Genomic DNA, 22,477 nt, shown 5'->3' with positions numbered 1-22,477 from the left:
GGATGATGAGTAGTGGCTGCAGAACTTTCGGATGAGGAAAGCCACTTTCATGGGACTGTGTGCTGAGCTTGCCCCCGTCCTGCGGCGCAAGGACATGCGCTTGAGAGCTGCCCTGCCGGTGGAGAAGCTGGTGGCTATTGCAGTCTGGAAACTGGCAACTCCAGACAGCTGGACCAGTCGCTAACCAGTTTGTAGTGGGAAAGGTGACCACTGGAATTGTGCTGGTACAAGTGTGCAGGGCTATTAATTACATCGTGCTCAGAAGAACCGTGACTCTGGGGAACGTGCCTGACATTGTGGCTGGCTTTGCTCAAATGGGTTTCCCTAACTGTGGAGGGGTGATAGATGGGATGCATATTCCAATTCTGACACCAGACCATCTAGCCTCCAAGTACGTTAATCGGAAGGGCTATTTCTCTATGGTTCTCCAGGCGCTTGTGGATCACCGTAGGCGTTTCTTGGACATTAATGCAGGCTGGTCCGGTAAGGTGCATGACGCACGCATCTTTCGGAACGCTGGCCTGTTCAGGAAGCTGCAAGCGGGGACTTTTTCCCAAACCAGATGATCACCGTAGGGGAATTCGAAATGCCCACTGTGATCCTTGGAGACCCTGCTTACCCTTTAATGCCATGGCTCATGAAACCCTACAGCGGGAGCCTTGACTAGGGTGACCAGATGAGAGGGAGAAAATATCGGGACACATGGGGCGGGTGGAGGGGGGGGGTATCCGCCAGCAGAGGAGGGGAAAAAAAAGGGGCAAGTGCTGCCGGTGGAGCAGCGAGGAGAAAAAAAATTGTTAGTCTTTAAGGTTCCACAAGTACTCCTCATGCAGACTAACATGGCTACCACTCTGAAACCTGTCTCTTTGAGTTAGCTCAGTCCCACGGAATTATATGTCTTGACATTAAATTAAAAGCTTTTCTCTGCTGAAATGGATAGATTTGCCCTCCTGTCTACACTGAATGGGGAAAATTAACCCTCTAAGAAAAGGGATAATTTCTGTCTGCATCTGTCTATTGGTCCAGACTGAACTTACCACACTAGAATCTAAGCATCTCCCAAACTGGCCTTTGAACGCAGGGTCACTATAGGATGTAGAGCGTTTAAAACAGATTGGGGTGACTCTCCCCACAGCCTGAAGTGCAGGTCACTGACAAACTGATGAGGCAGACAGGAGACAGTTGTGAGGTGCAGAGCTGAAAGAAGTGGGAGGGTGCTGGATAGGTCCCTGACTTTGTTATTTTGCATTGGACCCCAGATAACCTCTGGCTGGCCACTCACGTCTCACATCGCTGTCTAGAACCTGAGAACTTCCTCTCACCTTTCTTTTCACATCAAAGGCCATGGTGAAAGTCAGTGACAAGGCAAAGGAGAGTTCCATCATGTAGTACCAGTACACAGAGCGCTGTAGTGGCTGCACCAGTAAAACAAAGAGGCTTAGTTAATGCATAAACCATGGGGAAGAGCAGATAACTGCAAAGAGAACCAGAGCTGAATACGTTTGCTGTGTCTGAAATGATTTACTTGGGCACAGGGTATCTGGTAAAGAGTGAATCAGTAGAGCTGTGTGGGAAATTTTTTATCTGTTCTGTGAAAAATTGAGATTTTAAAATCCCCCCCCATCTGTATTGAGATGAACCTGACCCCTTTAAATGGAAAAATATATTTGAGAGGGAGACACATACCCCCGCCACAACCCCAGAAGAGCCAACGGCCCAGGAGGCTCTTCCTTGGAACATGGATGACCCAGATTCAAGTCTCTCCTCTGCTAGATTTAGACCAGGGACTTGAACCAGGGCCTCGTCCATCCCGTTGAGTGCCCTCGCTCATTGTAATCAGAAATTCTAGGATGTTCCTGCACAATATTTTGTGTTTGCCAAATTGGAATTTTCTGTTTTGTTGAAAAATTCCCAACCAGCTCTATGGATCAGAGACTAGTGGTCCAGGGTTTGACACTGGGATCACTGAGGTCCCAACAGTTGTTTTTGTTTCAGTACCTACAAGCTGATATGCTACAGCTATTTATTATACTACATGAACCCTCTCCTGCCCCTCATGCATTAATACAGTGTTAAAGTTGCATAGTCAACACTCAAGATTTATTACAGTGCCTTGATTCAGGGGTCTGTCCCCAGGGAACAGCTTGGTTAAGACAAGGTATTCCTAGGTTAAAAAGAGATTCAACAAATTGGTGCAAGAAACAATACAACTGAGGGAACAAAAGAGTCATAGTAATAAGGTTATACAATTACATGGTCCAGCAAGGGGTGCAGCTTATTTCTACCAAATCAGTGGGTTGTTTTAAACTTGTGTCCGTTTCTATTCTTTTAAAACACTGCCCAGTTCTGTATATTTATATTACATTAAAAAACCCCTCCATTTAAAGGGTTGCAAAGTTAAGCACTCAAAAGTCAGGAAGTGTCAGGATTAAGACTGACTTTGCAAACTTACTTCAGCTCCTTTGTATGTATGCATGCATTAAGGTACAGTCTTTAATTACATGATCACATTCGATTTTTTGCCCCAGGAACCCTTTTCAGCACTTCTATAAGTCTAAATACATAAATAATTTTGCTTTAGATTTAAACTGTTGATATTCAATAATAATATTTAGCATCTGCCTAGCAGGTTGCCTCTGTGGATCTCAAAGCATTTTTACAAAGATGTTTATCTGAAGAATATCACTTTAAAGACAGGAGAATTGAAGTGCAGGAACTAGGCACTTGCACTATGTCACACAGCATGTCTGTAGTAGCTGAAGTCACAGAAAAAGCCCAGGTCTCCTGACTGCTAGTCCCACACTAGTGCTCCAGACATGGGGACATGCTACCTAGAACTGACTGAGAAAGGAAGGGGATGCAGAACTGACATTTCCATCCAATGAGGCCCTGTTGGGACAGATCATAGCATTCCCAGGTTCCACTGCACTTGAATAATCAAGGGCAAAAACTAGTTGTCTCTCAGTAACCAAGGTTTCCATGAATCCGTAGAACAGACATCATCCCATCAAAGGTTAAGTGACATCATCCCCTTAAGTTAAGTAACATTACTTACATTGGAAACCACAGCATATATGTTTTAACCCCTATAGATGGGGTATATAGGATTTGCCCAGTACTGAGAGGTTAACAGGTTAAATTCATCTCCCTAAATAAGCCAGAGAAGGCACCTGTATCAAGGGAGTGTGTATCAGGCTTGGGAAATGTGTTAGACAGAGTGTGCTGAGATGTCCCTAAAGCAGACTGGAGAAGCCTGTATCCCCAGCACATCCTCCAGCAGCTGGGAAAGGACACTGCTCTAAGAGATCTTTGTGAACCCTGACGAAAGTGACTTGTTTTTGTTTTATTCACCGTTAACAGGATCCTTCTTATTACCTCAGCTTAGTTTGTCCCCCATTGCTTGCAGGAGTGCAGAGCTGGCTAAGTCCTGACACGGCCACAGCCCTTTTACATCTCTCCCCTCTTGTGAATGTCTGAGCAGCCATTACACCAATGGGATGCAGACTTGCAGAAGGCCCAGCTATGTTCAGCGCCACGGGGGAAATGTACTTGCCCTTGGAGGTGATTCTGCCTTTACCACGTAGGATCTTTTTATTATACTGATTTGAACAAACTGTCTGTGGAAGTGGGTGTCTACACAGAGTCACACCTCTGCTGAACTGAAGGGTTAGTCTACCTGTTAACAGGTGATTGCATTCTCTGGACTCAAGCCTAAACCTGCGGTGCTTACCAGTCTGCCCATGACATATGCTGTAACTCGCCTGTAAAGAGCCCTCTGAGGTCTACAGGAGAAGGGGTGCATCCAGCTGCTTGGCACAGGTCCTGACAAAGGCCAAGAGACTATGTGAACCTTCTGAGTTGCTGTTACATGGACCAACACGCCTGGATGACTTACCTGCTGTGGATACCCCACCCAGCATTCTCTTGGGTCCCAAAGCCAGGGCTTCTGTAAAGAAACAGTGTAATCTAACTGTGAGAGTGTCAGAAACATTCCTCTCCCAACCAGCTGCCTAATGAATTATGCCTGTTCCCATTATAGATTATATAATAGTACAAAATGGAGGTGCTTGTTTTGACTCCATCATAAAGGATGCATTCTGAAACAGTCTTACAATAAGATTTTCCATTAGACTACATTAAGGTCCTGCTTCTTTTAATATGTGGATGGCCTCGCAGGGCGAAATTTCTGTGTTAGCTTTTATGCCCTTTGAACTTTCTGTGCAGTTTTTGGGTGATTTAAAAAGGTTTTCCCCTAGTAGATGGACTGGAAAGTACTTCATCATCCTTATGTGACACAAACACATCATCCTGCTTCTCTCCAAGTACAGAATAGAAATATTTATTGAACACGTTTGTCTTTTGTGCATCATTGCTAGCAAGGTAGGGTGGGTGATGATTACATACTCACATCGTACAAGACCACAAGTCCAGTGCAGAAGGAAATGAGGTAACACAAAGAACTCCAACTAAAAGCAAGTAAGAAAAGAACAAAGGAAATTAGAAGTTCATCAGAGGTCAGGCTCAGCCCTTCTGGCCACACCTAGTGTCAGTCATTCGTGCAACCACTGATCTTAGCTAATAGATACTTACACAGCATACAGCACTCAAATGAGCTCCACTTGATAGCAGAGCTCTAGGTGCTCTTTATTCCCTCATTCACAAAAAAGGAGCAACATGTAATACTGTATATAACTGCTTATAACGCACATTAGTGTATCTCATATCACTTCCATGAGCCTTGGTCCACTGCTCCATATTCTCTTCTAATAAGCCCAGTCTAAATTTCCTTAGCCCTGGTACATACCGTCAAACTGAAGCACTGCTGATAGGAACTGTCAGAAATGGTTGTGAGCTCACCATGGTTTAAATGGAAGTATAGACTAGAACACACCATATTCACCACTGGTTGAGTTGCCACTCTCATGACAATTATAGTCATCAGTGGTTCTATTACACAATGTAGACAAGGCCTTAGGGAAAAGTTTGGGGTAGGTCTTGGTATATTTTGGTTTCAGAAGCACCAGGCAGCCAAGTTTCATTTATGGAGGATGAGGTGGGAGTGACCATCTGTGTCAAAGGCAAGCAGACAGATGAAGGAGATTTGGTGGAGAGGATGCTGTTAGGATTGGCAAGAAGGCAGCATGGTTTCCTGGGAGCCAAGAATGTCTGTGCTCTAGCTCTGTGCAGCTGCTTACTCCTGCTCAGAGCAGATGGAGCCCAAGCCGGATGGGAGTGCAAGGAATTGGTGATCATGCCCTGGCCAGGACAACTGAAATGGCACAGGACATGTTGTAATGTGTTGCTGGTAGAGGCCAGTAGTGAATAAGCATTGCTGTGGAGCACACCCGAGGGGTGTCTGAGGCACAAGCCTTTCTGGGTGGGGTGCAGTTTATGCAGCACCCCCCCACCCCAGCTCATAGCTGTGCCTACAGGCACAGCATCATGAATGGGAGGAGGGAAACAGCTGGTAGTTGGGAAGACAGGTGAGGTCAAGAGGGATTTTTCAGGCTACAGCAGGGGTCAGCAACCTTTCAGAAGTGGTGTGCCGAGTCCTCATTCATTCACTCTAAAGTTTTGCATGCCAGTAATATATTTTAACGTTTTTAGGTGGTCTCTTTCTAGAAGTCTATAATACATAACTAAACTATTGTTGTATGTAAAGTCAATAAGGTTTTTAAAATGTTTAAGAAGCTTCATTTAAAATTAAATTAAAATGCATAGTCCCTCCGAACCGGTGGTCAGGACCCGGGCAGTGTGAGTGCCACTGACTATCAGCTCGTGTGCCGCCTTTGGCACGCGTGCCATAGGTTGCCTACCCTTGGGCTACAGGATAGAATGTATGTTTGAAAGCAGAACCTGAGGAGAAAACTGAATTGAAGGTAAGGGAAGCTGGATGAATTATGGGTGAGGAGGGTAAAAGCAGGTGGAGACAGGGCAGGCAGGGCTGGCCTTACCATGAGGCGAACTGAGGCAGCTGCCTCAGGTGCCAGACTTGGGGGAGTGGGGGTTGCCATTAGGACCCAGAGTGTAGAAAATTGTGTCTGGTGCTGGTGCATATGTATTCTCTCTGCTCTAGATGCACAGAGATGGTGGAGTGCTGTGCTGGAGGAAGGAGGGCACAAGAGACATAACAGACAGGCAGGAGAAAAAGTGAGAGGGAATAACAGAAAGCAGCAGGAGCTGCGGGGAGAGAGAGGAGGAGGAGCCTCTTATGTACCTCTCGAGCACCCCCAGGAGCCTGGACTGATTCACACCAGCTTCTCAGGGAGCTTCCTGTTTCCAGCTGCTCCCCTAAACCCACTCGAGGAGAACAGCTAGTCACCTGAAGTAGGAGGAGACAGGCCCTTAAGACACTGATATCTTCCCTCACTCAGGCCCTGCTTATTTGTCCCCTTCAAGTGAGTGTTGAGAGCCACTCTAGCTGGTGCAGAACAGCCGCCATGAGTGAATGAAGAAAATGCCCCTCTGGGGCAGCATTCAAAAAAAGAAAGAAAGCAAAGGAAACTTTTCTATCTAAGCAGGAAGGAGCTCTCCTGAGATACATAGACACAAATGTTCACGGTGAGCCTTCCGGCCCCAGTGAGGATGTGAGTGGTGAGGAGATGCCTGATCTTCTAGTTAGTCAGAGTGCAGGTGACCTCGCAGCTGCTGCAGCATCCATATCTCCATCTCAAATGGATGTAACCATGCACATTCCTGAAGAAAAGTGTAGATCAGAGAAGAGTGTGGTGGAGGCATAAGAAAGAGCTGCTGCTGAGTTTAGTTCCTTAAATCTAGATGATCCAGGACTGTGGACCCACTTGAGCAGTAGCCTGAGGGACTTCCTTGCACTGCATGGGCCACAGCAAGTGAAAAACTTCATGTCCCCCAAAGACAATGAAAATAGAAGTTTCCATCCAACATATTACTGGCGTGAAATCCCCAATGGTGACAAAGTGGAGAGGCCATGACTTATGTACTCAAAACCCCAGAATGCTGCATACTGTTTTTGTTGCAAATTCTTCCAGTCTAACGTTCAAGCCACATTGGGTTCTAGAGAAACAAAGGACTGGAAAAATCTGGCATGCCATGAGAAGGCAGCAAATCACCAGAGAGCAATCCATAGGTGGAAAGAGCTTGAGATGAAACTATGGTTAAAGGCCACCATAGATGATCAGCATCAAGAGAAGATTGCATCAGTGTCTCTTTACTGGCAAAATGTTCTGAAAAGGCTCATTGTCATTGTGAGAATGCTTCCTACCCAAAACCTAGCACTGCGTGGCACTTCAGATCAGCTGTATGTGCCAAACAATGGAAACTTCTTTAAAATTGTGGAACTGATGGCTGAGTTTAATGCTGTACTCCAGGAGCATCTAAGAAGAGTCACCACCCAAGAACTGTACACACACCACTACCTTGGAAAAACAATTCAAAATGAGATCATACAGTTACTGGCAACAAAAGTCAAACAGAAGATTGTGGCAGATCTGAAGTCAGCAAGATATTACTCTGGACTGCGCACCTGACATCAGCCATACAGAACAAATTACTTTAATGGTGCATTTTGTAACAGAACCTAGTGAAAGTGTCCCTGCAACGGTGACTGTCAGAGAGCATTTTCTAGAATTTGACATTGATGATACTACAGGAGCTGGTATGACAAATGTGCTTCTTAAAAAGCTGGATGATATGGGAATTACAATAGCTGACATGAGAGGTCAGATAATGGTGCCAACATGACAGGAAAGAACAGAAGAGTGCAGACACTGATCCGAGAGTTAAACCCTCAAGCTTTTTTTGTCCCATGCAGTTCTCCTTCACTGAACTTGGTGGTCAGTGATGCAGCATCAGCTTCTAGTGAGGCTGCTGAATTTTTTAATGTAATTCAAAGCATCTATGTATTTTTCTCTGCATCAACTCATCGATGGCAAATTTTGAAGCAACATCTGGGAACATTCTCTCTGACACTGAAACCACTGAGTGCCACACGATGGGAAAGTTGAATGTAGGTGATAAAGCCTATCAAACACCAAATTGGGATGATAGATGATGCCATAGTTGCCATTATGGAGGATAATGGTATGACAGGAACTGTTTGTGGGAGAACCGTGGCAGAGGGAAATTAAATAATCAGAAACATACATAACTTCACATTTCTGTGTGGCTTAGTGTTGTGACATGACATACTGTTTGAAATAAATGTTGTAAGCAAGAGACTCCAAGGTGTTGACCTTGATATATCTGGAGCAATGGAACAACTGGACAAAGCAAAGTCATACCTACAGTCTTACCGGTCAGATGAGGGATTTCAAAATGTTCTGAATAGTGCACAGAAATTGGCAGAGGAACTTCACACTGAAGCTATTTTCCCGCCCATTCAAGAATACAAGAGTCACCGAAGAAGACGACATTTTGATTACGAGGCACGGGATAATCCCATAAGAGACCCCAAACAACAATTCAAAGTTGAATTCTTTAACCAGGTGCTAGATTGTGCAATACATTCAGTTGAAGAACGGTTCATGCAGCTCAAGGAACACCGCAGTATATTTGGGATATTGTATGATATTCCAAAACTCCTCATTATAACTGAAGAAGACCTACACCAGCAATGCAGGGCACTAGAAACAGTCTTGACACATGATGACATGCACGATATTGATGCGAGTGATTTAGGTGATGAACTGAAAGCCCTTTCAAGATATATTTCAGCAGGATCAACTCCAAAGGCTGTTCTGGAATATACGTGCACAAATAAGATGACCACCCTCTTTCCAAATGCTTTTGTTGCTCTCCGCCTATCTCTAACAATTCCTTTTGCCAGTGGAGAACACTGCTTCTCCAAGCTGAAGTTAATAAAAACACATCTATGCTCCACAATGACACAGGAGAGGCTGGCTGGCTTTGCAACCATCTCCATAGAGCATGAGCTGGCCCAGACTGTGGACCCTCAGCAGGAAGCAGTTCAAATCTTTGCAACCAAGAAAGCACGGAAAGCACCACTTTTATTATTCAAACAGATAAAAATGCCAGTGTTTCCTATGCAGACAAGAAAAGTTACATTTGCTGTTCAGGTGTTTGAAAGTTAAGTGTTACTTAAAATATTTGAACAAGGCATTTTAAGTTGTTAGTTCTCCTTTATTGGGAGGTAGCAGAGCAGCACCATGAGAGGAGTAGAACAGGAAGAAGGCAGAATTGAGACCTTTCAAAGTTTTGGCCCAAGCGTGGGGACGTCATTTGAGCTCCCCGCCTCAGGTGCCAAAATGTTGTGGGCTGGCCCTTAGGTCAGGGGTAGGAGGAGACAGTTCAGAGGCTGAAGGTGGAGGGAAAAGTGAGGCCTCTGATTAGGGTAGGGAGGCAGCACAGGATGGGGGAGGCGAAGCAGAGGGGCAGCAGGAAGGGCACATTCCAGCTGGGACCTGGAGGAGCTGGGAGGTTGTGCACTGACTGCAGAGCTCAGACCCTGCTGGAAGATTGAAGTGACCCAAGGCCTCTCACCACATCACTCACCTCACTGAACAGAATTTTGTAGTCAGGCTGGGTTTGTCCTGGTTCCGCCGGTATCGGAACCACCTCTCCACCTTTATGGTGGGCAAGTCACACTGCTTGGATAAGCAGATCAGCTGCCCCTGGAAAACAACCAAACAGGACTCACACTCCCTGATGGCACAAATAGCAGAAGTGCCCAGCCTCCCTCACTAATCCCTCTTCCCATCTGGGGCAGGGGCCAGAATGAGTCCAAGGCTTGGTCAGTCTACAATCTACAGCTACAATCTCAGATCACAGGAATAAAGACACTATCTGTCCTATTCTGCCCAGGGCTCTTTGGGCCTCACCCATGCCACCTGCTAGCTCCAGGAAGCATTCCCATCCGCCTGGGTGAGAGTCTCCTGAGCAGAGGCTCTAATAGCACCTAACTGTTCAATGGTTTGCAGTTGGAGTGATCACGTTCACTTGGACGAGCGGAAGATTTCCTCTGAGAGGCCTGCTGATTTATGGCAGTTTGGTCAGTGGGAGCCTGTCCAAACTCCAGGAATCCACACTGATGTTACCAATCAATCATAAAAACCTATTTAAGCCACTATTAAAACTAAAATGAAAACCCCTCCCAAATTCCTCAGAACTAATATAATCCCCGTCCCTTCCATACACAATCTGCCCCCCTCCCACTTCCACTCACAATCCCCACCGCCACTTCCATACACAATCCTCCGTCCTGCCCCTTCCACACATGATCTGCCCCCCCCCACAACCTGCCCCCTTCCCGGCCCCCCCACAATCTGCCACCTTTCACCGGGGCGGCTCCAGGCACCAGTGCAGCAAGCGCGTGCCTGGGGCGGCAAGCCGGGGTGTATGTGTGTGCCAGTCGCCATGATGGCAGCAGTCAGGGAGCCTTCGGCGGCGTTTCTGCGGGAGGTCCACCAGTCCCATGGCTTTGGGTGGCAATTCGGTGGCGGATACGCCGAAGGCACGGGACCACCAGATCACCCGCTGAACCACTGCAGAATCCGCAGGACCGGCGGACCTCCTGCAGAAACGCCACTGAAGGATCCCTGACTGCCGTGCTTGGGGCGGCAAAATACATAGAGCCACCCCTGCCTTCCACACACAACCTGCCCTCCTGCCCCTTCCACACACAATCCTCCCCCTGCCCCTTTCAGTCACCATCTCCCCCAGCCCCTTGCACACACAATCCTCCCCCTTCCACACACAATCCCCCCACCCATTCCAGTCTAAATCCTCGCCATCCCTTCCAGTCACAATCCCCCCTGCCACTTCAACACACAATCCTGCACCTTCCACACACAATCCTCCCTCCTGCCCCTTCCACACACAGTCATAGAATCAATGAAGATTACGGTTAGAAGAGACCTCAGGAGGTCATGTAGTCCAGCCCCCTACTCAAAGCAGGACCAATCCCCAACTAAATCATCCCAGCCTGGGCTTTGTCAAGCCAGGCCTTAAAAAAATCTTGAAGGATGGAGATTCCACCACCGCCCTAGGGAACCCATTCCAGTGCTTCACCACCCTCCTAGTGAAATAGCGTTTCCTAATTAGGGTGACCAGATTTTAGAGGGACAGTCCCGATATTTGAGGCTTATATAGAAGCTTATTACCCCCCACCCCATCCTGATTTTTTACACTTGCTGTCTGGTCACCCTATTCCTAATATCCAGCCTAGACCTCCCCAACTGCAACTTGAGACCATTGTTTCTTGTTCTGTCATTTGCCACCTCTGAGAACAGCCGAGCTCCATCCTCTTTGGAACCCCCTTTCAGGTAGTTGAAGGCTGCTATCAAATCCCCCCTCACTCTTCTCTTCTGCAGACTAAACAAGCCCAGATCCCTCAGCCTCTCCTCGTAAGTCATGTGCCCCAGCCCGCTAAACATTTTCTTTGCCCTTTGCTGGACTCTCTCCAATTTGTCCACATCCTTTCTGTAGTGGGGGGGTCCAAAACGGGATGCAATACTCCAGATGTGGCCTCACCAGTGCCTAATAGAGGGGAATAATCAGTTCCCTCGATCTACTGGCAGTGCTCCTACTAATACAGCCCAATATGCCATTGGCCTTCTTGGCAACAAGGGCACACTGATGACTCATATCCAGCTTCTCATCCACTGTAATCCCCAGGTCCTTTTCTGCAGAAAGTCATGTTTTCTAGACCTTTAATAATTGTTGCTCTCCTCTAAGATTTCTTTAATTTGTCCACATCTTTCCTGAAATGTGGTTCCCAGAACTGGATACAGTACTCCTGCTGAGGCCTCATCAGTGCTGAGTAGAGTGGAAGAATTACTTCTCATGTCTAGCTTTCCACACTCCTGACAATATATCCCAGAAAGATGTTCACTTTTTTTGCAACAGTATTGCATTGACGACTCATTTTTAGTTTGGGATCCAGAATAAACCCCAGAGCCTTCTCTGCAGTACTCATTCCCAGGCAATCATTTCCCACTTTTTATCTGTGCAACTGATTATTCCTTTCTAAAAGTAGTAATTTGCATTTGTCCCTATTGAATTTCATCCTATTTATTTCAGACCATTTCTCTAGTATGTCAAGATCATTTGGAATTCAAATCCTGTCCTCCAAAGTTCTTGCAACCCCTCCCAGCTTGGTATCATCTGCAAAATTTGTACTCTCCATGCCAGTATCCAAATCACTTAGGAAGATATTGAATAGAACTGGACCCAGGACAGATCCCTGCAGGACCCCACTTGATATGCCATTCCAGCTAGACTGTGAACAATAACTACTCTGAGTATACTTTTCCAAATAGTTGTGTACCCTTCTTATAGTAGATTCATCTAGGCTATATTTTTCTAGTTTTATTATGAAAAGGTCATGTGAGACAGTATCAAAAGCCTTACTAAAGCTGAGATATAGGACATCTACTGCTTCCCCCCATCCAAAGGCTTGTTACCCTGTCAGAGAAGGATATTAGGTTTGTTTTACATGATTTGTTCTTGACAAATCCATGTTGACTGTTACTGTATTACCTTATTTCCTTCTAGATGCTTACCAATTTCTGGGTACTGAAGTGAAGCTGACTGGTCTATAATTCCTTGGATTGTCCTTATTCCCCATTTTTATAGAGAAGTACCATATTTGCCCTTTTCCAGTCCTCTGGGCTCTCTCCTGTCCTCCAGGAGTTCTGAATGGCTCAGAGATCTCTTCAGCCAGTTCCTTAAGTATTCTAGGATGTATTTCATCAGATCCTGTTCACCTGAAGACATCTAACTTGTCTAAGTAATTCTTAACTTCCTCTTTTCCTATTGTAGCCTCAGATCCTACCCAATTTACGCTGTCATAGTCATCTGATCCCTGCTAACTTTTCTGGTGAAAACTGAACCAAAAAGGCATTTAAAACTTCAGCCATTGCTGCGTTTTCAGTCATTGTCTTTCCCTCCTCATTAAGTAATGTCCCTACCCTGTCTTTGGTTCTTTTTTTGCTTTGTAAACTATTTTCTTGTTAACCTTTATGTTCCTAGATAGTTTAATCTTGTTTTTTTGCCTTGGCCTTTCCTAATTTTGTCCCTACATTCTTTTGTTGCTTTTTAAAATACTCAACATTTGCAATTTGACCTAGTTTCCACTTCTAGTATGACTTTTTTTTTTTGAGTTTTAGGTCATTGAAGATCTCTTGGTCAAGCCATGGTGGTCTCTAACCATACTTCCTATCTTTCCTATGCATTGGGATAGTTTGCTCTTATGCCCTTAATAATGTCTCTTTAGAAAACTACCAGCCCATAACTCACTAAACTCCAGAAGCCCAGGAATCAAAGTATATCACAAAGACCATGGTGAAGTCACTTTCTAATGTTCTGGATTTCTGTCTCTGACACAGTGCTGGGCAACAGCAGCACACTCTGGTCACTGTAACTCTAATTACATGAGAGCAGATCTCATTAAGAAGAGGAAGCAGACAGAGAGAGGGAGAAAGAGATTGCTCTTCCCCATTTGCCTCAGGAACTGAGGGCTCCCTAAGCCGCTAGGAGTATGGCTGTATATTGTAGAAGGGTGGTGGGAACCACCATTGTAAATAAACTGCACTGTGTGCTTTGCCAGCATAAAGGTGTCCGAGCTCCTTTGTGGATGTGAGAAGAGGCAGGAGCAAGCGGGCCCTGCCACACTGTCCATTACTTATCTAGGTAACAAATGGGTACAGCAACAGATATTTGTTCAATATTTTCATTAATGATCTGGAGGATGGTGTGGACTGCATTCTCAGCAAGTTTGCAGATGACACTAAACTGGGAGGAGTGGTAGATATGCTGGAGGGTAGGGATAGGATACAGAGGGACCTAGACAAATTAGAGGATTGGGCCAAAAGAAAGCTGGTGAGGTTCAACAAGGACAAATGCAGAGTCCTGCACTTAGGACAGAAGAATCCCCTTCACTGCTACAGACTAGGGAACGAATGGCTGGGCAGCAGTTCTGTAGAAGAGGACCTAGGAGTAACGGTGGACGAGAAACTGGATATGAGTCAACAGTGTGCCCTTGTTGCCAAGAAGGCTAATGGCATTTTGGGCTGTATAAGTAGGGGCATTTCCAGCAGATCGAGGGATGTGATCATTTCCCTGTATTCGACATTGGTGAGGCCTCATCTTCAGTAGTGTGTCCAGTTTTGGGCCCCACACTACAAGAAGGATGTGGAAAAATTGGAAAGAATCCAGCGGAGGGCAAAAAAATGATTAGGGGGCTGGAACACATGACTTCTGAGGAGAGGCTGAGGGAACTGGGATTGTTTAGTCTGCAGAAGAGAAGAATGAGGAGGGATTTGATAGCTGCTTTCAACTACCTGAAGAGGGGTTCCAAACAGGATGGATCTAGACTGTTCTCAGTGGTAGCAGATGACAGAACAAGGAGTAATGGTCTCAAGTTGCAATGGGGGAGGTTTAGGTTGGATATTAGGAAAAAGTTTCACTAGGAGGGTGGTGAAGCACTGGAATGGGTTCCCTAGGGAGGTGGTGGAATCTCCTTCCTTAGAGGTTTACGGTCAGGCTTGACAAAGCCTTGGCTGGAATGATTTAATTGGGGATTGGTCCTGCTTTGAGCAGGGGATTGGACTAGATGGCCTCCTGAGGTCCCTTCCAACCCTGATATTCTATGAACAGCAATATCTAAACTCATTCTTTACAGAGAATTAGCATTAAATGCAGAGTGAGATGAGTCATTACATGCAGGCAGAGCTGGCCAAAATGTTTTGACTAAAACATTTTCCTGCTGAAAATGGGATTTCATCAAAACCAAAATTTTGTGAAAGATTTCATTTTATGATAATTTTCTATGGGAAATTTTCATTTCATTCAGTTTTTGAAAACAAGGGATTTTAAAGTTTCAGATATTTGTTTTTCTTTGTCCCTATTTTATCATAACTTCTCACTGAATTCAATAAAACGAATGATGGTCCCTTTTTTTTTCTTCCTTTTTCCATTCTTTAACTTTTCAAAACTTCAACTCTGGAAAAGTTACAGATTTTCTTTTTGCTACTTTAACTTTTCTAAAATTGGAGAAGTTTTGCAGTTAAAGACTAGAAAAAGAAAACAAAATAAAAAAGTGGAAAAATAAAACAACCTATGCCTCATAGGTTGTGGGCAGGGATAGCTCAGTGGTTTGAGCATTAACCTGGGTTGTGAGTTCAATCCTTAAGGAGGCCACTTAGGGATCTAGGGCAAAAATCTGTCGGGGAATTGGTCCTACCTTGAGCAGGGGGTTGGACTAGATGACACTCTGAGGTCCCTTCCAACCCTGATAGTCTATTATCATTAATCTTGTTGCAGAAATAGGGAGAACAAACAAAGGGGTAGAAAGAGGAGGGAAAATTTAAAATATGTAAACATTTTCATTTGAAAAATGTTATGAAAAAAATGGATTTTTCAGCAGTTCTACATGCAGGTGCCACCTGCAATGTACAATGTGAATATGGGGATTCATAACTGGCAAATGAGAGCTCAGTTCAATTAAATTGTAGCTTGCTAGTGATGAGAAGGTGCCTGGATGCAAGGGTCTGAATCTAGGAGGATGGTAGAAGAAGGAACTCACCTCCTTTGGCTTCTTGCTGTGAGTAGCATAGAAGGTTTCCAGCACAGTATTGGGTGGAGCGTTCAATCTCACCTTGTCCCTCACCCCCAGCTGTCTGCCCAGGGGCAGGGCTATGAATCTGCAAGAGAGAACACGCAGGTTTCAGCCAAGTGAGGTGTCAGTCAGTCCTGTAGGTGTCATGGTATTGCTGATGCACATTTAATCCCACTGATCTAGCATAAAGACACTGTGGTCACCTGGTGATGCCACATAATGTCCAAGTACAAACATGCATTTCTGGTATCACCATCTGAGCAGAACTGTGACATGCTCCAGTGCCAAAATAATACACTCAATATCGAATGTGCACTCAATCAAAAATACATATGAAAACAGGATGGCCAACCCCAAGCATTGAAAAAATGGTGAGTCAGGTCATCAAACTTCAAGGTTGGCTTCAAAATCAAGAGATTTTTAATAATATGGATTTGAAGTTTTTTATTTCCCTTCTCTATTTTGCACACATTTGCCAGCATTTCTCTAAAACCACACAATCTCTATAACCACTGCTAGAAACTTGCTTTTTTAATAACATGAAAGTGGGGATTATGATGTGTCAATGACTCCAGGGTCTAGGGTTGTAAGAAAAAGGACTAAATATCATAAAACCCATGATGAAATCGTGAAGTTTGGAGTGTTCCTACTACACCCCGCTCCAGGAAAGGAACAGTGAAGTTGGATCTGCCTATAGAGGCCTCACAGAAGCAGCCAGTCAGAGCCCAGCAGGCTCAGATAAAAAGGAGCTGCAGAACCATAGCAGGACAGTTCCTGGCTGAGACCAGAAGGGCAAGGAAGGGTGCTCCTCTCTGGCCAAATGAACTTGAGAGATAACCAGAGTTTAAACTGGGAGAGAGAGAGAGAGGGGGGGGGGGGGAGTGGAGAACTTTAACCTGAGGCAAGGGGTGGTGATACAGGGGTCAGGTGGGAAGAGGCCCAGGGAAGGACAGCAATGAATTGAAGTGAGCAGGACATGACTGCTGTTTATAGGGTCCCGGAGTTGAACTCAGCATTGTAAGTGGGCCTGCGTTCCTCCAGTGATCACTGAGAAAGTGGTGTAAACCCCAAGAAGGATGGGGAACAAGCCTAACCTAACCCCAGAGAAGGGAACAAGGTTTGTTTGGAACTCTGAGAGAAGGGCTGAATTGAAAAGCCCTACAGCTGGGGCTAAAGACCCTGGTGAGGGAAAACAGGACTTCTGATACACTGGAAGAGGTTCATTTTGAGTGTGTGACCTGGCCAGAGGGCTGAGCGACTGAAAACCTACCAAGCAAGGTCGATAACCTACAGAGGGCACCAGGAGCAAGGAAAAGACTGCAGTACCACACACAGCAGTAGGAGGTGCTCAAGAGATGAGTACTCCCCCCCCCCCCACATTACAGTTGGTAACATTGAACACAAGTTCACAAACATGGATGTACTGCAAACACAGCTGCAAATTGGCACGATTGTGGCGCTCCAGTATGAACAGAGGCAATAGCTTAAATAGGGTTAAGAAATAAGAGCATTTGATTAAACAAAGAGAATAGTTTAAAAGCTTTGGGTCTTGAGCAGACACTATAGTGCCTCATTTAGCTGGTCTACACCACAAAGATGGGTCAACATCAGTTGCCTTGTATCTACCTATTTGTGCACCTATCTACACTCTAATTTGTCTGTGGCCGATGTAAGTGCCCCATTACAGAGACACAGTAATGCCACCTCCCCCAACAGTGTGACGCCATGGTTCATAGAATCTCAGGGTTGGAAGGGACCTCAGGAGGTATCTAGTCCAATCCCCTGCTCAAAGCAGGACCAAACCCAACTAAATCATCCCAGCCAGGGCTTTGTCAAGCCTGACCTTAAAAACCTCTAAGGAAGGAGATTCCACCACCTCCCTAGGGAACCCATTCCAGTGCTTCACCACCCTCCTAGTGAAAAAAAGTTTTTCCTAATATCCAACCTAAACCTCCCCCTCTGCAACTTGAAACCATTACTCCTTGTTCTGTCATCTGCTACCACTGAGAACAGTCTAGATCCATCCTCTTTGGAACCCCCCCTTCAGGTAGTTGAAAGCAGCTATCAAAGTGTTACAAGTGTACAGATGACGTTTCTACCACATTTGATTATGTGATGGAAGCTACTGCCTGATACCAGGGGCTTTCCTCCCCCCATGCACCATACCCCCCACAACGCCAGATTTGCTGTGTCACAAGCCCAAGGCTGGGTCCAAGCGCGGGGCGCCCTCCCACTCCGCAAACCCCTCTGCCAGCTCGGGAGAGGCACCAGAGCTAAGCACTGCAAAGCTGGCCCAGCCCCAACAGCCCCCACTCCCTGACCTGCGGGCACACTGTAGCAAAGGGATCAGCTGAGACCAGCTGGGGTGTGTGTGGGGGCAGGGGGGGGGAGCGCGACACCACCAGGGGTCTGTTTCTCCAAAGCCCCAGCCTCAAACTGCAAACCTCCTGGCAGGTGAGTGCTGTAAGGGGCAGGCAGCCTCTGAGGCAGAGGGGACAAACTGGGAGCTTACCCCCCCCCATGTGAAAAAAAGACTCCGTATTGTCTGGAGCCACCAGATTTCTGCCTTTTTTAAATTAAAAGCTCCAAAGGAGAAGCAGTTTGCGCACGCCAGGCTCTCCTTCCCTACGCGGCTCGCGGCTGGAGTCTGGGCGCAGCAGACCCAGGAGTGGGCTGGGGTCTGGGGATGACCAGCCCCTGACTTGATCCTTTGGGCTCTGCCCCTGTTCTCAGCTCAGCGCCTGGATCCACTCCAAGCCCGCAACCTGAGCCCCCAGGATCCCAATGAAAAGGGCTGGGGTGGGGGGCGGGAGGGGGCTGGTTTGCTTTCTGAAAGGCAAATTCTGCAGGGAAAAAGCAAGTCCCACTGATGGGTCATTGAATGAAGGAGGAGCCCGGAGCACTAGCTCCGCCCTTGGGCACACCTGGGGTGCCAGTGATCAGGCTTGCTGGACTGGTCCCCAGCCCCCATTCTCAGCTCATGCTGCCTCGCATGCCTCAGGCCGGGGTCACCACCCAGACCGAGGCAGGGGCAGCGCAGCATCTCGCTGTGAGGGGGCCATTGCTCACACGCACCCGGTGGGACAGCCCCTGTCATCTCTTCGGAGGGGGCTGCTCTGCAATCTGTGGCCCCTGGAAGCAGGCAGCACACAGGAGCAAGGGGGGGGAGCACAGTCCCCCGCATGAGAGAGACAATTGGACAGAGGTGGGCAGGGTCTGTTGGGGTTCGCATGGGGGAGAGGGGGTAGGGGGCTGCACTGGAAGACTCTCCAATGCAGCACCTGGCCACGCTGGCTCTGTGCATCATGAGACCACTTGGGAAAAGGAGGCAGCAAGAGAGGGAGGCCGAGGAGGAAGTGCCCGTCCCCTCCCAGATGGGTCAGTGAGTCCCTGATCTCGCAGAGTCTCAGCACTGCAGGTACCCAGCCCCCAGGTACTGGGCTGCAGTGCAAGCTAGAGGGGCTGATACAGAGAAGTCAGGACCAGTCAGAGCACTTCTCATGTCATCATGAAAACTCACTCCTGGAAAGCTGGGTGAGGTAATATGGGGGGTGTGTATATAATATATATCAAGGTGGGGGAGGTAATATATTTTATTGGACCAGCTTCTGTTGGTGAGAGAGAGAGAGAGAGAGAGAGAGAGAGAAGCTTTTGAGCTTTCACAGAACTCTTCAGGAAGAAGACAGAACTCCGTGAAAGCTCCAAAGCCTGTCTCTCTTTCTCACCAACAAAAGTTGCTCCAATAAAAGATATTACCTCACCCACCTTGTGGCTCTAATTTTCTGGGAACAACAGGGCTACACCAACCCAGCATACAAAAATGCAAGATTCACATGAACAGCACAGTGACCATCATACCAGGACACTATTTTCAGGATTCATTTTAGCATAATGTCATCATCACACCAAGGAAGTAGCACTATCAGCACAATGAGATAAATACAGCCACATGTGCATGCCAAAAATTCACAGTACAAGCCCATTGGGATCCACACAGCAGGATAGTCGGGTCCGTTTAGCTCTCAGCTTAGTGGGGATACACTCAGGGACTGAGTCCAAAGGTTCAGCTAAACACAGGGCACCTGCAAATTGCTGTACTAACAGCAGGATCTACACTGGCACAATAGGAGGAGTTGCATGCCAGGGCACTAATTCCCAATCCGGCTGAAAGGCAATATGGGCTTCCCTCCAGGCCTTTAGTACCAGAATTTGTACTCCCAGGATGGAATTATACAAGTTACAGAAGACAACTCCTAAGAAACAACAAGGCCACTTGACCAAATGGCTGGGTGAATGTTAAACAACCATCACTAGCCATTGTGCGGCAAGTGAATGACAATTAGCAATTCAATGACCACCATCACCAGAGAATTACTCAACCCTGGGACTCAGCAATGTTCCCCCCCCCCCCAACATGATCACTAGCCCTTCCCTTAGGAGACAATTCAGGTTCCCCCCTCCTACCTCCCCCTCAACATGGTGCCTGGACTTGTGTTTGCCAGAGCACATGGATTAACACAGACCATTACAACAGCCTTCCCTTGGGAGACAATTCCATACACCCCCCCAAGGCAGAGATTGCACTGCTAGGAAGGTTTCCCCTGATTGCCTCTTAGGGGGTGCAAGAGAAGAGGCAGTGGGGAAGGGATAGGGGTTGGGGGGTAGGAGAGGGGAACTGCGGCTGTCACTCAGATGCCAGGGAGGGGGACTAAGCGCACTACATGGACATGGCCACTGTCTCAGAGGCAGGCATCTCTGCCTGGGCAGGGAGGGCAAGCAGGGGGGCACCATGCCCTGCAGGAGACCAGATGCCCTCCCACCCACCATGCCCATCTTGGTCCAGCTGCCTGGCAGGGGCTGGTATTCTCAGTCTCTCTGTGCTGCGGAGGTGCAGGGGATGTTTTTGGAGATGCCTCTGTCTGAGCCCCCTGCCAGATGCAGAGAGCTGGGTGGCAGCTAGTGGCCCCCCCATGCAGACGGCCACCCCGCCAGCAGCTAGGTGCCGGCTCTCAGCACAGCCCCCTGGGACAGGGTTTCAGTCCCTGCCCCAGCCACCCTCACCACAAGGCCCCCTTTGAAATAGTGATCAATGGTTCCATGTCTAGTTGGCAGCCGGTATCAAGTGGAGGGCCCCAAGGGTCGGTGCTGGGGCCGGTTTTGTTCAATATCTTCATTAACGATCTGGAGGATGGTTTGGACTGCACCCTTAGCAAGTTTGCAGATGACACTAAACTGGGAGGAGTGGTTGATACGCTGGAGGGTAGGGATAGGATACAGAGGGACCTAGACAAATTAGAGGAGTGGGCCAAAAGAAATATGATGAGGTTCAATAAGGACAAGTGCAGAGTCCTGCATTTAGGACGGAAGAATCCCATGCACTGCTACAGACTAGGGACTGAATGGCTGGGCAGCAGTTCTGCAGAAAGGGACCTAGGGGTTACAGTGGACGAAAAGCTGAATATGAGTCAACAGTGTGCCCTTGTTGCCAAGAAGGCTAATGGCATTTTGGGCTGTATAAGTAGGGGCATTTCCAGCAGATCGAGGGATGTGATCATTCCCCTCTATTCAGCACTGGTGAGGCCTCATTTGGAGTACTGTGTCCAGTTTTGGGCCCCACACTACAAGAAGGATGTGGATAAATTGGAGAGAGTCCAGCGGAGGGCAACAGAAATGATTAGGGGGTTGGAGTACATGACTTCTGAGGAGAGGCTGAGGGAACTGAGATTGTTTAGCCTGCAGAAGAGAAGAATGAGGGGGGATTTGATAACTGCTTTGAACTACCTGAAAGGGGGTTCCAAAGAGGATGGATCTAGACTGTTCTCAGTGGTAGAAGATGACAGAACAAGGAGTAATGGTCTCAAGTTGCAGAGGGGGAGGTTTAGGTTGGACATTAGGAAAAACGTTTTCACTAGTAGAGTGGTGAAGCACTGGAATGGGTTACCTAGGGAGGTGGTGGAATCGCCTTCCTTAGAGGATTTTAAGGTCAGGCTTGACAAAGCCCTGGCTGGGATGATTTAGTTGGGGTTGGTCCTGCTTTGAGCAGGGGGGGTTGGACTAGATACCTCCTGAGGCCCCTTCCAACCCTGAGATTCTATGATTCTATGAAATACACTTACCAGCTGCTGCTACTGGCTGCCTTTAGTTGGGTGAGAGGTTAGGAGCTGCAGAGCCAGAGAAAGCACGCCTGCCACAAGAAGCAGGTAGGAGAAGGAGGTGGGGCTGCACTGCACCGCACCGGTGGGGTCGCTCAGCCCAGCCAGCCCCTGCTCCAGGAGCAGAGTTCCCCTCACTGATTGGCTGGTGGCCAAAAACCAGCTAAACAGCACTGCCCTAGCTACCCTGCTGCCCCCGCCCCGTCCAAACAGCTGATGGCTCCTGGCTCCCATGGGCCTCAAACAGTTGACTGGTGGGTGGGTGCCCCTGCCCCTATGGCTGGAGGGTCATGCCCAGGGGTGGCATGTTTGTAGAAATTTTGGTGGTGCCCAGAATCTGTCCCTGCCCAAACTCCACCCCCCACCTGTCCAAGGCTCTGGGAGGGAGTTTGGGTGAGGGAGGGAGGAGGTCTGGGGTGCAGGCCCTAGGCTGGGGCAGGGGATTGGGGTTCAGGGTGCAGGCTCTGGGAGGGAGTTTGGGGATGGGAAGGGTGCAGAGGGATGGGGTGCAGGGGTGAGGGCTGTGGCTGCAGATGAGGGGTTTGGAGTGTGGGAGGGGGTGAGGCTAGGGGTGTAAGGAGTGAGGGCTCTGGCTGGGACTGGGGATAAGGTGTTTGGGGTGCTGGAGGGGCTCAGGCAGAGGATCAGGGTGCAGTGGGGGGTGAAAGCTCTGACTGGGGGGGGTGGTCTCTGGGCTGGGGATGAGTGTGGGGTGCAGGCAGGCTGCTCCAGGACAGGAGCCAGAGAGGAGGACTCTCCCCAGCCCTTTCCC

The 22,477-nt window shown here is 47.7% G+C and overlaps 1 protein-coding gene across 1 annotated transcript in view; it reads right to left on the bottom strand.

The window, feature by feature from the left end:
* Nucleotides 1–22,477, bottom strand: part of LOC120391774 (ceramide synthase 4-like) — a 67,674-nt gene that overhangs the window by 20,824 nt on the left and 24,373 nt on the right. The window contains exons 3-7 of the mRNA XM_039515850.1: nucleotides 15,521–15,638; nucleotides 9,490–9,608; nucleotides 4,409–4,466; nucleotides 3,896–3,946; nucleotides 1,323–1,415 (exon numbers count right to left, since the gene is read on the bottom strand). Of these exons, the coding sequence (XP_039371784.1) occupies nucleotides 1,323–1,415; nucleotides 3,896–3,946; nucleotides 4,409–4,466; nucleotides 9,490–9,608; nucleotides 15,521–15,638 (439 nt within the window). The remainder of the gene's footprint in view (nucleotides 1–1,322; nucleotides 1,416–3,895; nucleotides 3,947–4,408; nucleotides 4,467–9,489; nucleotides 9,609–15,520; nucleotides 15,639–22,477) is intronic.

This window comes from Mauremys reevesii, linkage group 26 (genome assembly GCF_016161935.1).
Source record: "Mauremys reevesii isolate NIE-2019 linkage group 26, ASM1616193v1, whole genome shotgun sequence".
NCBI lineage: Eukaryota > Metazoa > Chordata > Testudines > Geoemydidae > Mauremys > Mauremys reevesii.
Note: the sequence above shows the minus strand (reverse complement) of the source record. Positions and strands in the feature narration are given on the sequence as shown.